The sequence below is a fragment of the Brassica oleracea genome, chromosome C1 (genome assembly GCF_000695525.1).
Source record: "Brassica oleracea var. oleracea cultivar TO1000 chromosome C1, BOL, whole genome shotgun sequence".
NCBI lineage: Eukaryota > Viridiplantae > Streptophyta > Magnoliopsida > Brassicales > Brassicaceae > Brassica > Brassica oleracea.
The window spans coordinates 37,941,549-37,956,230 of NC_027748.1; the positions used below are offsets into that span (position 1 = coordinate 37,941,549).

Genomic DNA, 14,682 nt, shown 5'->3' on the forward strand with positions numbered 1-14,682 from the left:
CTCGGCAAATGCAACTGGAAGTAGCCGTTGCATTAAAATGTGACAATCATGACTTTTCATTCCTGTTAATTTTCCACTTGATAAATCAACACATTTGGATAGACTTGATGCATATCCATCAGAGAATTTCACATCTTTTTCGAGCCATTTTAGAAAAGTTGTTTTCGCATCGTTTTGCAGTCTAAAAATGGGGACTGGTGCCTTTCCATCAGCTGTTAAATGCAGCTCTTTGCGATTACAATACTCTGCCAAATCAAGTCGTGATTGGATCTTATCTTTCGTCTTCCCTTGCACATTCAACAAAGTATTGATGATGTTATCGAAAAAGTTTTTTTCGATATGCATCACATCAAGATTATGACGAAGTTTATGGTCTTTCCAATATGGTAGCTCCCAAAATATACTCTGCTTATGCCAATTGTGAGTTTCACCATATCCTTTTAATTTCCCATGGTTTCCTCCGCAACCAACTGTTTTTGGCAACTGACTGACTTCATTCCTGATTTCCTCGCCTGTAAGTATTTCAGGTGGACCATCAACAACAACCCTTCCTCTTTTGAAGTTCTTCTTTTTTCTCCTATAGCTATGATCAGCCGGTAAAAAACGTCAATGACAATCAAACCAACTTGTTTTTCTACCATTTTTCAACTGAAATGCATCTGTCTGATCCATACAATACGGACATGCCAGTCGACCATGAGTTGTCCACCCAGAAAGCATACTATATGCTGGAAAGTCACTAATTGTCCACATAAGTACTGCCCGTAACTGAAAGTTTTAGCCACATAAGGATTGACTGGCTCCGTATCAGTTTCAGCTTGCAAGGGATCTTCATGACCAGTATCTATAAAACCATCTGGAACCTCAGAAAAACTATTTAGAATATCATAATCTTCTCCATGAGAAATCCAAACCCAATAATTAGGCATAATTCCTCTATTATATAAATGCTTCGAAACAACTTCTTCTTGTAGTAATTTTCCGTCCTCACACTTCGAACATGGACAAAAAAGCTTCCCACTCTCCATAAAAAGCTGTTGATATTTAGCAAATTGTATGAAGTTTTGTAGTCCTTGATAAAATCCTTCTGAAACTTGATTATTTGTATGATCGATTCTTTCATACAACCACCGTCTTATAAATTTAATATCGTTAGTAGACGACATTTAAACAATCTGAAAACAAAAAAATTATAGTTAGGGTTTGTTTCAACAAAGAATCAAAAACGTAGACATAGAAAAAATATAATCATCAATCATACATCAATAAATCACCGAAAGCTAAAGAATCACGGTTATATCGGTATAAAACTTCAAAAGAATAACACAATGGATTAGTTGCCGCCCTTACCTGGTAATTAGTTCACGACTTAAACTTATAAAAAAAGCTCACGTTTATGAAGATGCTGGATTAGTTCAAGTCCTTACCTATTAATTAAATAATATGTATATATGTAAAATATACTTATTCCTTTTAGTTTTGTACTTATCGTGAAATTCCTTGTCTCAAACAACGTTTCTTTTTTAATAAGGAAAATAATTTATGTTGACAAAAAAAACGAAAACAATTCATCCTTTTTTGGTAATCAAAATTATTTATCCCCACCTGGAGACTTTGGATCAATAACTTCGATCTGATGTGTTATTTTCTTCATCCTTGCCAAGCTTCTTAAAGGTATATTCAAAACTTTTATCGCAACTTTGGTATATGGGTTGGTGAGCCTATGGTCTTGGTTCTACATTTGTGTGGGGTCTGAATCATGGGAGAACCAAACTGAGACTTATTGTAGATGTGGCTAAGGCATTACTTATGGTTTATGAGCACATTCAAGTAGCACCCACTTCAATGCTATCTCCATCACAGAGGTCTCTTAACTCACCAGCATTCTATAGACTTCCTCTGTTCGATCAGAACCTATCGCAAGCTAAAAACAAGTGAACTGTAAGGATTGTGGAATTAGATTAGTCAAGTTGGAGGCTTGGAGGTCATGTGGTGAGACGCGCCGGAGTATCTAGCAGCCATGTTGACGAGTCTGACATGAGTTGTTTGCATTTGGTCTCCATGGTTGAACATGAGATCGTAAGGTTGCCAAGCAGAAGCAAATCGTGGCTTATATTGTCCACGTACGGGAAGGTTGGCTAAAGGTAGACAACAACATATCTCAAACATCTCTGGTGGTGATTGCAGAGACAACAATGTGATTTGTGAGCTTAGTAACACTTGACATGGTGATACATAGGAGAGTGCTTTGAGGATCTTGTGTGTTAAAAACAGATGTTCTCTCTGCTGTTGAGTCCGACGTAATGAAGATTAAGAATCAGAGAAAAAAAAGAGTTGTAGAGAAACAGAGTAGGGAGTTGCAGGGTAATAGCAAAGAAGAAGAGAGAAACAAGACTGCTGAGAAAAAAATTGGGATATACCCTGGCATGCTCATATACCATATTACAACATGGACTTGCTTTATTCATATGTGCATATCACGTTTAAATACAGAGGAAGAAGAAAACTAAATGAGAAAGTATACAATCACAATCACGAATAATGAGAGAATATACTAAGTTTATGATTCCTAACTTTATCCTTGAAATCTTGAACAAGATGAGATACCATGCCATCAAACGACCCACTTGCATAGTGTAGCGAAACCGGCTATTGTAACGTATTTGCTATATTTTTAAGTCACAACTTACACCAATTTTTTTGTCATTGTTTCGTAGGAATTCGTGACACCCATTTAGTTTTTCTATCGTCATAAACGACGACACAAGATCCAGTCACATATTCGTCATATTGGTAACAGTAAACGTAGTCACCATTTTGTCACGACAATTATTACGTTTATTTTCGTCTTATATATGTCACTAATTGTGACAACATTTTGGTTACAAAAAAACCAGTCACGATATTGTGACGAAGAAGCTACTTTTTTGTAACGTAAAATATAAGTAACAAAATAGTTTCTATTATGTCACAAACATGTGCCTAAAAATTTTAGTCTCAAAAAATTGTAACAATAGCCCCTTTTTCTTGTAGTGGAGGTTTAAAGAGCGATCGTCTATGCCGCTTGAGTGACCTTTTGATTGGCCTCCTCACCTTCGGTCCTCCTCTTCGCGGTTCCTACTCCATTGTATTGTGCCTTGTTTTCATACTCTCGTTCTCTTTCCATGGCAAGAGACGGTTCTAGCATCTCCAATTTCAGTTTGTCGGTTCTCAGCGGTGATGGGCGTGTGGTGGTTCTCGGGTCATTGACCGCCACTTCCTAACGCTCGGTCTTAGCTCACATCTCAGCATCACATAGGTTTGCTTGAACTTTGTGTGGTGGTGTGCTTGACAATTTTGTGCAGGTTTGGCTCGGTGTGGGAGGTACGGAAGGAGCAACCTGTTTAGCTCGGAGCGTCAACGTGTACAGGCCGTTCCCGGGCCCAATAAATGCTCGGACTTGGTTGTTGCGGAAGGTTAGGCCTCTGCTGATATTGTTTGTTCGTGTGGGTTGCTGCTATGAAGCCTTGGCAAGCTGTTCTTAGATTAGTCATTATCTTTAAGAGCGGGTCACCGGAGATGCCAAAATTATTGGGTTCTCGACTCTCGGTTGAACTTGGCTTATTCTTTTGTGGCAAGCTGTTGTTGCGGACTTGGTGGAGGTTCAGGATAGCGATTTTGGTTATTGTGTTTGGCTGTCTCGTGTTAACTAGTTCGAGTCGATTTTTAGATTTTATTTTCGTTTTCTATGTTTCTGGTTAATTCTGTAATTTCTGTCAAAAACGTAAAAGTTTGATAATAATATCTTTACATTTTTATCAAAAAAAATGAAAATAAATAAGTGTTATAGTAAATGAAATAAGTGGTCTTTGTTGAATGCCATTTACCAAAAAAAAAAAAAAAATAAGTGGTCTTTGTTTGGTTCGCAGAGTTTCAATAAGGTGTTTTGTAGAGCATAACTTGAACACGTGCCCGACGCGCCTACATAGCATTTGAACCAGACAAGGACCTTCTTCACGCGCGTCTGCACTATCACGCTACGACATTTTCACAGCACCACCTGTCCCCACGTTGGTAACATGTGTCCAGGTGAAGCAACTGCCGTGGCAGCTCCGCATTGGGTGAAACTTTTTTACAAAAACTCCCTTAAGTTATCATTCTCCTTCATGCGAGAACCCCTACATTTCAGGACTAGTATTTGTGGTGCAAATGTTATGAAGCTCTCGGATGGTTACGGTTCTATCGTTAAAATATATTATTATAAACACGTAAATTTAATAAAATACCATGAAACTGAATTTCTTTTTGTTTTACGTATGTTGTACTTTAGTACTAAAAAAACTGTTTAAATTTAATGAAATATCAAACAAAAAACTACTCCATTAGCTAAGAAAATAACTTCTCCAAAATCTAATTAACGAAACCCGATACGTTTGAACTATGTAGACTGGAAACTGTACTCGTTGGATCTGTAATAAATAATCTGGGAGGTCTTATTTTAATTTAGCGTTTCATAAGTAGGTGGGTTACTTGTGAAAATAATAAATCATGGGATCTGCAGTCGTAAAATATCAAAAGAAAGGGGAACCAAGAGGTGGTGGGCTAGTGGTCCTGAAGTAGTTACCACAACCGATACGGATCCGAGTTCGATATCCCCTGTGGCCACGGAACGCTTTATGTTCTCTCCAAGTTTAAAGTTAACGCGGCATTGGTGCCGGGTCTTTGGGTAATGGGTATTAGTGCCGGCTGGTTCCGGGCCAGGGGGATTAGATGGTTGGCAATCGGAAACCACGTGCGGATTACGGGCCTTTGAGCAAACGGAAACCACGTGCGGATTACAGATCGTCTTTGAACCTCCTGCTAAAAAAAAAAAAAAAAAAAAAAAAGGGAAATGAATAAGCAATATAGATAGTTTTTTTTTTTTTAACACAAATACTATCTGCAATATAGATAGTATATGTGGTGTAAATGGCCGAATTTGCACAAGGGAGGGACAAAATTTGGTTGGTTGAGATTGAGATTCTAGATGACCTTGATATGAAGCGTGTAGGTCCCATCTGAGCAAAAGCGGCCGCCGCAGTTAATTTTGTTTCACACGTGTCTTTCAAATCAAACAAAGAGCGGATTTACTTTTTGTTTTTATTTTCTTTTTAGAAATTTAATTTTCGTATATATTTTTTTGTTATCATATTTATGTTATTTTTTGTAATCATATTTGTATATAATTTTTAATCGAAAAATATTTTATAAAATAATAGCAACTAAGAAGTTGATCTGACATACTCTATGTTCTTTATAATTATATGTCTGTATGTTTTTTTTTGTAATTATATTTGTTTATTCTAGATCTTCACCAGCATGTATAATGTTACTTTATAATTTATTTATTTTTCTGTAAATATGTAACATTTTTTGTCACAAATATGTAACATTTTTTTATATGTTTAAAAAAATTTTATATTTGTGTATAATATTTTAAAAATTATTAGTATTAAAACAGTTCTCATATACTAAAATATCCTTAAAATGATTAAGTATCTAAATTAGTCCATTTAATCTTTTAGAGTATATATATCAAATATAACTGACAATAAAATAAATCAATCTATTTAATATATATCAACCTGTTTGTATCAATCTAAACCTATTAAAACTTTTGAATTAATTTTACTTATAAAAGATGTAGGTGTTAGGAATAGAATTGAGGTAGGTTATAGGGTGAAAAAATTGATGTCAATTATATTGTTGTCAAACATGTTTAATTTCATTACTTATATTGATTATTGTATGAAACCGTAGACTTGGACTCAAGTGGATCCGAAAATTAGGAGAATCAAATGGAAATTATAAATAAAACTGGATAGGGATATATAAAGAGAATAATAACTAAACCTTGAATAAAAGAAATATATATTGGACTCAACCTTTTAATATAAAAGTATATATTGATTCACACTAACACTATTTTACTACGCATTGATTCTAGTGCTTTTAAACGACGATGTGGTCCTGATCGGCGTATCTGCAACCAACCATACTATTAGTATGATTTCTAATAGTATGTCATAATACCATCGCTTAATACGTACTGCGTAGTACGTACTCCTTTTTAATCAACGGTGAACTCTTTTAGTAACCAGAATAAATAGACAAAAAGACAAAAATAACACTAAATCAAATTTTTGTTCCCAAACTAGCATTCAAGGTCAAAAATCACAAAAATAGCACTTAATGTTTTATCAAAAATCACAAACTTAGGGTTTAGAGTTAAAGGGTGGGGTTTAGCCTTTAGGGTTTAGGGTTTAGAGTTTAGGGTTTAGGGTTTAGGGTTTAGGGTTAAGAGTTTAGGGTTTAGGATTTAGAGTTGAGAAATGAGGTTTTGGGGATAAGATTTCAAATTTTGAAAAATAAAAAAATTAAAATTTTCAAAAGATAAAATGATATTTTGGTCATTTTAGTTTTTGAGTGCTATTTTTGTGATATAAACTTAGAAATGTGCTATTTTGGAGATTTGCCCAAAAATTATTATTATTATGATCTAATCTATCTTTTAAATTGGAAAAAATGGAGATGAGGGGCCAAAATGAAAATACCTCAACTTACGGAGTCGTTCACGTAAACAAATGGATAGGTAATAAAACAATAATAAAAAAGACAATGAGCATCAAACTTTAGTGGACGGTGGAGATGCACCATGCACGTGAAGACAACCCATAATTCCGACATAAACCTCGGCAACACGGAATTTACATCCCATGCCCATTTCACACGCGTCAGATGCTCACCACACGCTTTAATCTACATTCAGTAACCATATTGGTTATCACTTGTAAAATACATTAACAAGTCATACCGGATGCTTGACCGGTTGTACGAATATCAGCATATCTTATTTACATTCACGATATGTTTAAGTTTCTGCTTTCATCAAGTTTCTGCTTTTTGGTAAAGGAAGGAATTTGTTTTGTATGCAAGGAAACAAGTCAAGCCATCGTTTATAAAAATCTGAAAATTTTAACTTTCAAAGCTTTTTGGCATGAAATTGTTTGTACAATAATAATGACTCTATTTGTCACCAACAACTAAGTGGTTGAGGAAAGATTTGGAAATAGTTAGACGTATTTTCTTTTGCTCGCCGTTACTTCCGAGAGGACGATGACTTTGAAATTAAGTACTTTTTTCTACTATTATTTTCATTAATAATTTAATATACCCATAAAGAAAAAAAGAGGAAATGTGGGCACCACCGTTAATAATTTGGATGCTTGGCCGTCGGTGCCGCCTCCTTCTATATATTTTTGAGAAAAAGACAAAAATATCAGTAAATCAAGTTTTTGTTTCCAAACTAGTACTTAAAGTCAAAAATCACAAAAATAGCACTTAATGTTTTATCAAAAGTCACAAACTTAGGGTTTAGAGTTAAAGGATGAGGTTTAGGATTTAGGGTTTAGGGTTTAGAGTTTAAAGTTTAGGGTTTAGGCTTTAGGGTTTAGGGTTTAGGGTTTAGAGTTTAGAGTTTAGGGTTTAGAGTTTAGGGTTTAGGGTTTAGAGTTGAGAAATGAGGTTTTGGGGATAAGATTTCAAATTTTGAAAAATAAAAAAATTAAAATTTTCAAAATATAAAATGTTATTTTGGTCATTTTAGTTTTTGAGTGCTATTTTTGTGATATAAACTTAGAAAAATGCTATTTTAGAGATTTGTTCTTTATTTTTTGTGTAATTAATTAGTAATCTGAAATATTTGAGATCCATCCACGTGGAAAAATAGAATCTAACAGTTGGATGTGAACGAAGGGAAAGTTCATTGCCCTTTTGATTGCGGAGTTGGAGACACGAATCCAATCAAACCTCTATCTGTTCTCCGCCTCTCATTATGAAACTGCTTTCTCTCACCCTTTCACACGTCGTCGTTTTGACTCAAACAGACAACAACTACTCCTTCCTTGCTAACATCATTACATATTCATAGTTACACCAAACATCATTTCCTATATTTTTCAACTCATCGCACCATCATTACTCTCTCACGATAACAAATTGTTTACGCTCGCTGTTGAACTCTCAACTCTGCGAATCGATCAGTCTTGATTATAATCGAACCTTATCGTCTCTGATCGAACTCTCAATCCCTCACAATCTCTCGTTTGCAAAAGAGAAAATAAAGAAGAAGAATACACGAGACACACACGATTTAACCAGTTCGGGAGCTCGGAATGAGCTACGACCTACGTCTGGTGCCAGAAGATCCAGGCAATTCACTATGATCACTGGTGTTACAATCTCTTGAGCTTAACAAGTGTAATCGCTCAGCTCAACAAGAAAGATGTTAACAACAACAACTAACTCGAGACTCGTTTGAGCTTCTTATCTATACTCAAACCCTCCTTCTGACGTGGAGTCTCTATCTTGATGTTGGTTTAACCTCTTCACTAATAACCCGGTTAACCGCAAACCAGCAACTCAAATCGTCTTGGTTTTGAATCAACTTCTCAACAAACTCCACCTTGAGTCAACAACCAAGATCACATCATAGCAATTGCACTGCGAATCCTTACACTGGCAATCACAGAAGTCTTTCAAGCTTCTGTGACATTCAACAGCCTCAGGGCCTCGTTGAACTTAATCACTGGAATCACTGGAATCACCTTAGTCAACATGTCTGCTGGGTTTCTCGAACTTGGAATCTTCAACACTTCAACTTCACCAGACTCAACCCAATCCCTGATGAAATGATATTTCGACGAAAAATGTTTGGTCCTCTCATGATATACCTTATTCTTAGACAAACATATCGCACTTTGAGAGTCACACCACACTGCAAACTTCTTCTGTTCATAACCCAATTCCTCCAGCATCCCTCTAATCCAGATGCTTTGTTTCACTGCTTCCGTCAAAGCAATATATTCAGCTTCAGTAGTTGACAGAGCTACTATTGGCTGTAAGCACGACCTCCAACTCACAGTATTGCCTCCAACTTGAAACACATACCCTGTTATTGACCTGCTTCGGTCTCGATCAGCAGCATAATCAGAGTCACTGAACCCTTCCACAAGAAGTAATACACGTCTTTGACGTATCCTTGATGTATCACAAGAGCCATTTCACAGCTTCCCAGTGTATTTCTCCAGGTCTACTCATGTACCTGCTGACCAAACCAACTCCATACGCAAGATCAGGTCTGCTTCCTACCATTGCGTACATTACACTCCCAACTGCACTCGAGTATGGTACTACTTCAGGATTCAACATCTCAGACTCCTCTTCTATTGCAGCAAGTTTGAAATGAGCACCAACTGGAGTATTCGAGCTTCTGCAATCACTCATGTTGAACTTCTTCAACACCTTAAGCAAATAATCTGACTGAGACAATTTAAGAATACCTTCCCCTCTATCTCTGAAGATATACATCCCTAGGATTCTCCTTGCACTTCCCAAGTCCTTCATTTCAAACTCAGAGCCCAACAACTTCTTCAGCTTAGTGATCTCACTCATATCCTTAGCCGCAAGCAACATGTAGTCCACATATAACAGGAGATACACGAACCTCTTCTTTGTAACCTCCTTTATGTAAACACGCTGGTCTTGAACACTTCTCTTGAAATTCTGTTCTCTCATGAATGTATCAAATCGCTTGTTCCACTGTCGTGGGGACTGCTTTAAGCCATATAGCGACTTCTTCAAGAGACAGACTTTATCATCTCCACCTTCTTCAAAACCCTCAGGCTGCTCCATGAAGATTTCTTCATCCAACTTCCCATGGAGGAAGGCTGTCTTCACGTCCATCTGCTCCAGCTCGAGATTCTCATGAACTACTAAAGACAACATGATCCGGATAGACACATGTCTCACCACTGGTGAGAACACTTCCTGATAGTCTATCCCTTCTCGCTGTGAATAACCTTTCGCAACGACTCTGCCCTTATATCTCTTTGGCTCTCCACCTGGGACCCCAGGTTTTATCTTGAACAACCAACGGCAACCAATCACTTTTATGTCTTTCGGTCTGTCCACAATGTCCCATGTCTCATTCTTTTCCAACGAGGTCATCTCATCGACTGCGGCATCATTCCACTTATCCTTATCTGCACTCCTCATTGCTTCGTAGTAGTCTTTCGGTTCTTCTACCTCCATTTCTTCAAATACAGCCAGTGCAAACGCCACTTCAGAGTCTTCCGTCAAATGATCTGGTGGAGGAGCTTCTTTATATCGAATCGGAGGCACAATTACTCGTCTCTTTCTGTCTCTAGCTAGTTGATAATTAGCTAGATCATTGCGTTCTTCCTCCCTCTCAGTTCCTTCCTCCCCTTTTTCAGAGTCAGACCCACTCTCCTCTGTTTTGTCTCTGACTCCACCTGCTCCACTACTCGTTGAAGCCTCGTTATCTTCATCAACTTCTCTTTCTTCAGCTACCATCTTTCCATTTCCTTTATCGAGTACCAGCTCAACTTGAGTGCTTGCCTTCGCTCCTGACGGACGTACAACCTTCGGAGTCTGCTTATCAATATCTTTGAACATTGTCTGTTCCTGAAACTGCACATTCCTACTAATCACACACTGCTTCTGATCAATCAACCAAACCTTGTAGCCCTTGACCCCTGGAGGGTAACCAACGAAAACACCCTTCAAAGCTCTCGGTTTCAACTTCCCTTGATCCGCGTGAACATACACAACAGACCCAAAAGTTCTCAAGTGTTTATATCCCGACTTCTTGTTTAACCAAACCTCTTCTGGAATGTTGTTGTCGATAGCCGACGATGGAGTTATGTTAATCAAATAAGATGCAGTAGCAGCCGCTTCCGCCCAGAACCTTTCACCCAGACCAGATTGACTTAACATACATCTCACTTTCCCCATCACAGTGCGATTCATACGCTCAGCGACGCCGTTCTGCTGCGGCGTATAAGTGCACGTCCTATGCCTTATAATCCCACTCTTGTTACATAATGAGTCAAACTGAGCATTGCAAAACTCAAGCCCGTTATCAGTTCTGAGACACTTCACTTTTTGTCCAGACTGATTCTCAACTAATACTTTCCATTCACAGAACTTCCCGAAAGCTTCATCTTTGGTCTTCTAGAAATAGAACCACACCTTATGCGTGCAGTCATCAATTATCGACAGGAAATACTGACACTTTGAGATCGACGGATGCACGTTTGGTGAACCCCACAAGTCAGCATGAACATAGCCAAGAACCTTCTATGTATCATGCTTTCCAACTGAGAAACTGACCTTCTTAGCCTTTCCCATCACACAACTTTCGCAGAAAACTTGAGCACCAACTTCTTTTTGATCAAGAATGCCCTTACTGACCAGAATCTTGAGGTTCTTCTCACTCATGTGACCAAGCCGGTTGTGCCACAAGCTAGATCCCTGATCGCTTGCCTGCGCTTGATGAGCCTCCTCAACAACCGCCTCTCCATCCAGGATATACAAACCCTGTTTCAAAATACCTCTCATACCCAGTCTTCCATTCTTGTGAAACGTCACCTTACCATCTCCACCACTGTGCTTAAACCCCAACTTGTCCAAGGTTCCAGTGGAAATCAAGTTTCTCCTCAAGTTTGGTACATAACGAACGTTATGCATCACCGTCACCGAGCCGCCATGAGTGTTGACTCTCACCGAACCAATACCTTTAGCTTCCACGGTGTGATTATCTCCAAGTAAGATCTGGTTCCCATCAAGCTCATTGAATGTATCAAACCAGTCCCTCCTGGACGTCATATGATAAGTACATCCAGAGTCAATCACCCAGTTATCTCTCGGATTCAAGTCAGACACAGCCAAGGCGTCGGAATACTGCAGCTTCTCCACTATGACAGCAGCTTCACCTTGGTCTTCTCTATCAAACTTCTTCTTGTGAGAGTAACAATCCTTCCTCATGTGTCCTTTTTTCTTGCAGTATTAACACAACATTCGCGACTTCGAATTTGACCTGCTCCGACCATTCTTCCTAGAGTCTCCTCTCCATTCAGTCCTGCCTCTCCCTTGATGATGATCTTTCATGACCAATCCTTCACCTGTCTCTTTACCATTCCAACCACCATCTTTGAGTTCTCTCTCCTTATCACGGGCTGCAGCAATCACTGCATCCAGTGTGATAGTGTCTTTTGCGTACTTCAGAGTCTCCTTCAGCTGATTGTATCGAGATGGAAGAGAGCATAGTAGTAAGATCGCCTGCACTTCATCTGTCACAGTGACTCCAACACTACTCAGATCAGATACAAGCTTCAAGAATTCATCAATATTTGCGTCAATCGAAACTGAATCCACCATCTTGAAATTGTAAAACTTCAACTGCAAGAAAATTTGGCTCGGGAGAGACTTTGACATATACAGCTTCTCGAGTAAGGTCCACATAGCCGCTGCAGTGGTGCAGTGACTAATCTTTCTTAGCACATGGTGCCAACATTCAGCACGATTAGATTCATCGCTTTCTCAGATTTCACTATCTTCTCCGGATCTTGAATCGCAGAGCTCTCCTTGGGAGATTCCGTGATCACTGGATCAACATCTTCTTTCTTCTCGATCTTAGGTGGATCCTTCAGAAGTTTGTCATCTTTCAAGATCTCCTTCAGTCCCAGGTAACCTAGGTGCGTAAGCATCCTAATCTTCCACAACATGAAATCCCCAGATCCGTCGAATCGCTCGACTTCGATTCGCGTCTTCACCATGTCAACCTGCATGCTCTGATACCAATTGTTGAACTCTCAACTCTGCGAATCGATCAGTCTTGATTATAATCGAACGTTATCGTCTCTGATCGAACTCTCAATCCCTCACAATCTCTCGTTTGCAAAAGAGAAAATAAAGAAGAAGAATACACGAGACACACACGATTTAACCAGTTCGGGAGCTCGGAATGAGCTACGACCTACGTCTGGTGCCAGAAGATCCAGGCAATTCACTATGATCACTGGTGTTACAATCTCTTGAGCTTAACAAGTGTAATCGCTCAGCTCAACAAGAAAGATGTTAACAACAACAACTAACTCGAGACTCGTTTGAGCTTCTTATCTATACTCAAACCCTCCTTCTGACGTGGAGTCTCTATCTTGATGTTGGTTTAACCTCTTCACTAATAACCCGGTTAACCGCAAACCAGCAATTCAAATCGTCTTGGTTTTGAATCAACTTCTCAACACTCACACTCAAATATAGTCCACCGTCATTATCTAGGAAATTACACGATTGGTTTAACCGGTTTAACAATGATGTTGTGTTAGTCCAATTCAACTCGGAATCCACTCAACTAGTTCAATGATGTTGGGTATATTTATATTACCAATTAAATATAATACTGAGGAGGTATTGTTAACAGAGTACTAGTTGTTTTTTATAATAATTTTTCACTCAAACAGAGATCTTGTTTTAATTTGGGAAAATATAAATATCTCAAATCTTATATCTTTTTGTAGCATTGAACTTATCTCTTTTTTTTGAAGACCCATAAAACTTATCTTTTAAAAAGCAGAATCTATCAAATGGAAAATATAGGTTCACTCTGTCGGGAGTGTTAATTACTTCTCCTTTCAGAACTCAAATGCCGAAGTCCTCTAGAAAGAGAAGAAAAACGAGTCTGTATGTACTTTGTATGTAGACCCTACTTAGTGACGGAAGCGCGAAGACTTTTCTAACATACAATCGCAGAGAAAAAGGAGGGCTCACACGCCGGCTGCGTGACTGCTGTAAAGTTGGACTTGCCGACGTTACCCTGCTTATCTTTTCAATACTAACAATAATTATCGCTTTTTATCTCCATCTGTTATAGTACTTTTTCTTCCGTTATAGACTTGTAGTTCAACTACCATTATTTTTGCCAAAATAAGAACACATTTTAGTCTTTCAATTACCGACAAGGCCAATAAAAGATGCCGCCTGTTATAAATCATTTAGTGATCGACTCATTTATCAGTCTGTGTAGCAAGACAGACCAAAACCATCCTCAGGATCATACTGGCGCCTATCTACTCTTGTGTTTATCTACATTATAGTTGGTGTTTATCTTACGTATTGCTAGTCATTATCTAGTTAAGGATAAGTACGATCTCATGTCGATCCAGTACTTAGACCGTCATTACCATTTGTATATAAAGACAAGTTGGTCGACCTAATAATACACACAAGTTCCCCTCTTCATTCACAACACGTTATCAGCACGACCTTGTCTCTAAACCCTGCCAAAAATCCACCACCCATAAATCAGAAACCAAACGATCTCTTGCTATTTTCCAGCGACTCATAAAGTTCTTCCAGTCGCCTCCTTTTCTCTCTGTCAGCAACCAGCAGCAGCTCTCTCTCCTCACAGACCGTTCAACTCATCACAAAAGGTTCAGGTATCTTCAGAAAAGTCAAAACAAAACCAAAATGGATTTAAACCCTCAGCCGCATACATACAGCTACATCTAGCCGTATGTCTTTGCAGAATAAAATCTAAAACCCTAATCTATTTTCAAACCTTAAATCTCGTCTTGTTTCACCCTGTTTAAGCTTGTTTGATTTTTTTTTTTCCTGATGTGAGTTAATTGCTAGAACCTTTTAGGTTGACAATTACACCAATTTTTTTTTACATATCCGACTGCTGCATCAACTTATTCTGATTGTTTGTTTGCATTAGAAACTTGTTCTTAAATGTTTAAAGTCTTTCTCTGATATGTTGAAATCGACTAGAACCTGTCTCAAATTTGAAAGAATTTTTTT

General features: G+C 38.2%; 1 protein-coding gene across 1 annotated transcript; it reads right to left on the reverse strand.

The window, feature by feature from the left end:
* Positions 1-11,886: 11,886 nt before the first annotated feature.
* LOC106339289 lies at positions 11,887-12,656 on the reverse strand. The gene is made up of 2 exons (XM_013778080.1): positions 12,393-12,656; positions 11,887-12,279 (listed from the first exon to the last, which is right to left on the reverse strand). The coding sequence occupies exons 1-2, from the start codon at positions 12,654-12,656 to the stop codon at positions 11,887-11,889; spliced, it is 657 nt and encodes a 218-aa protein (XP_013633534.1).
* Positions 12,657-14,682: the final 2,026 nt, after the last annotated feature.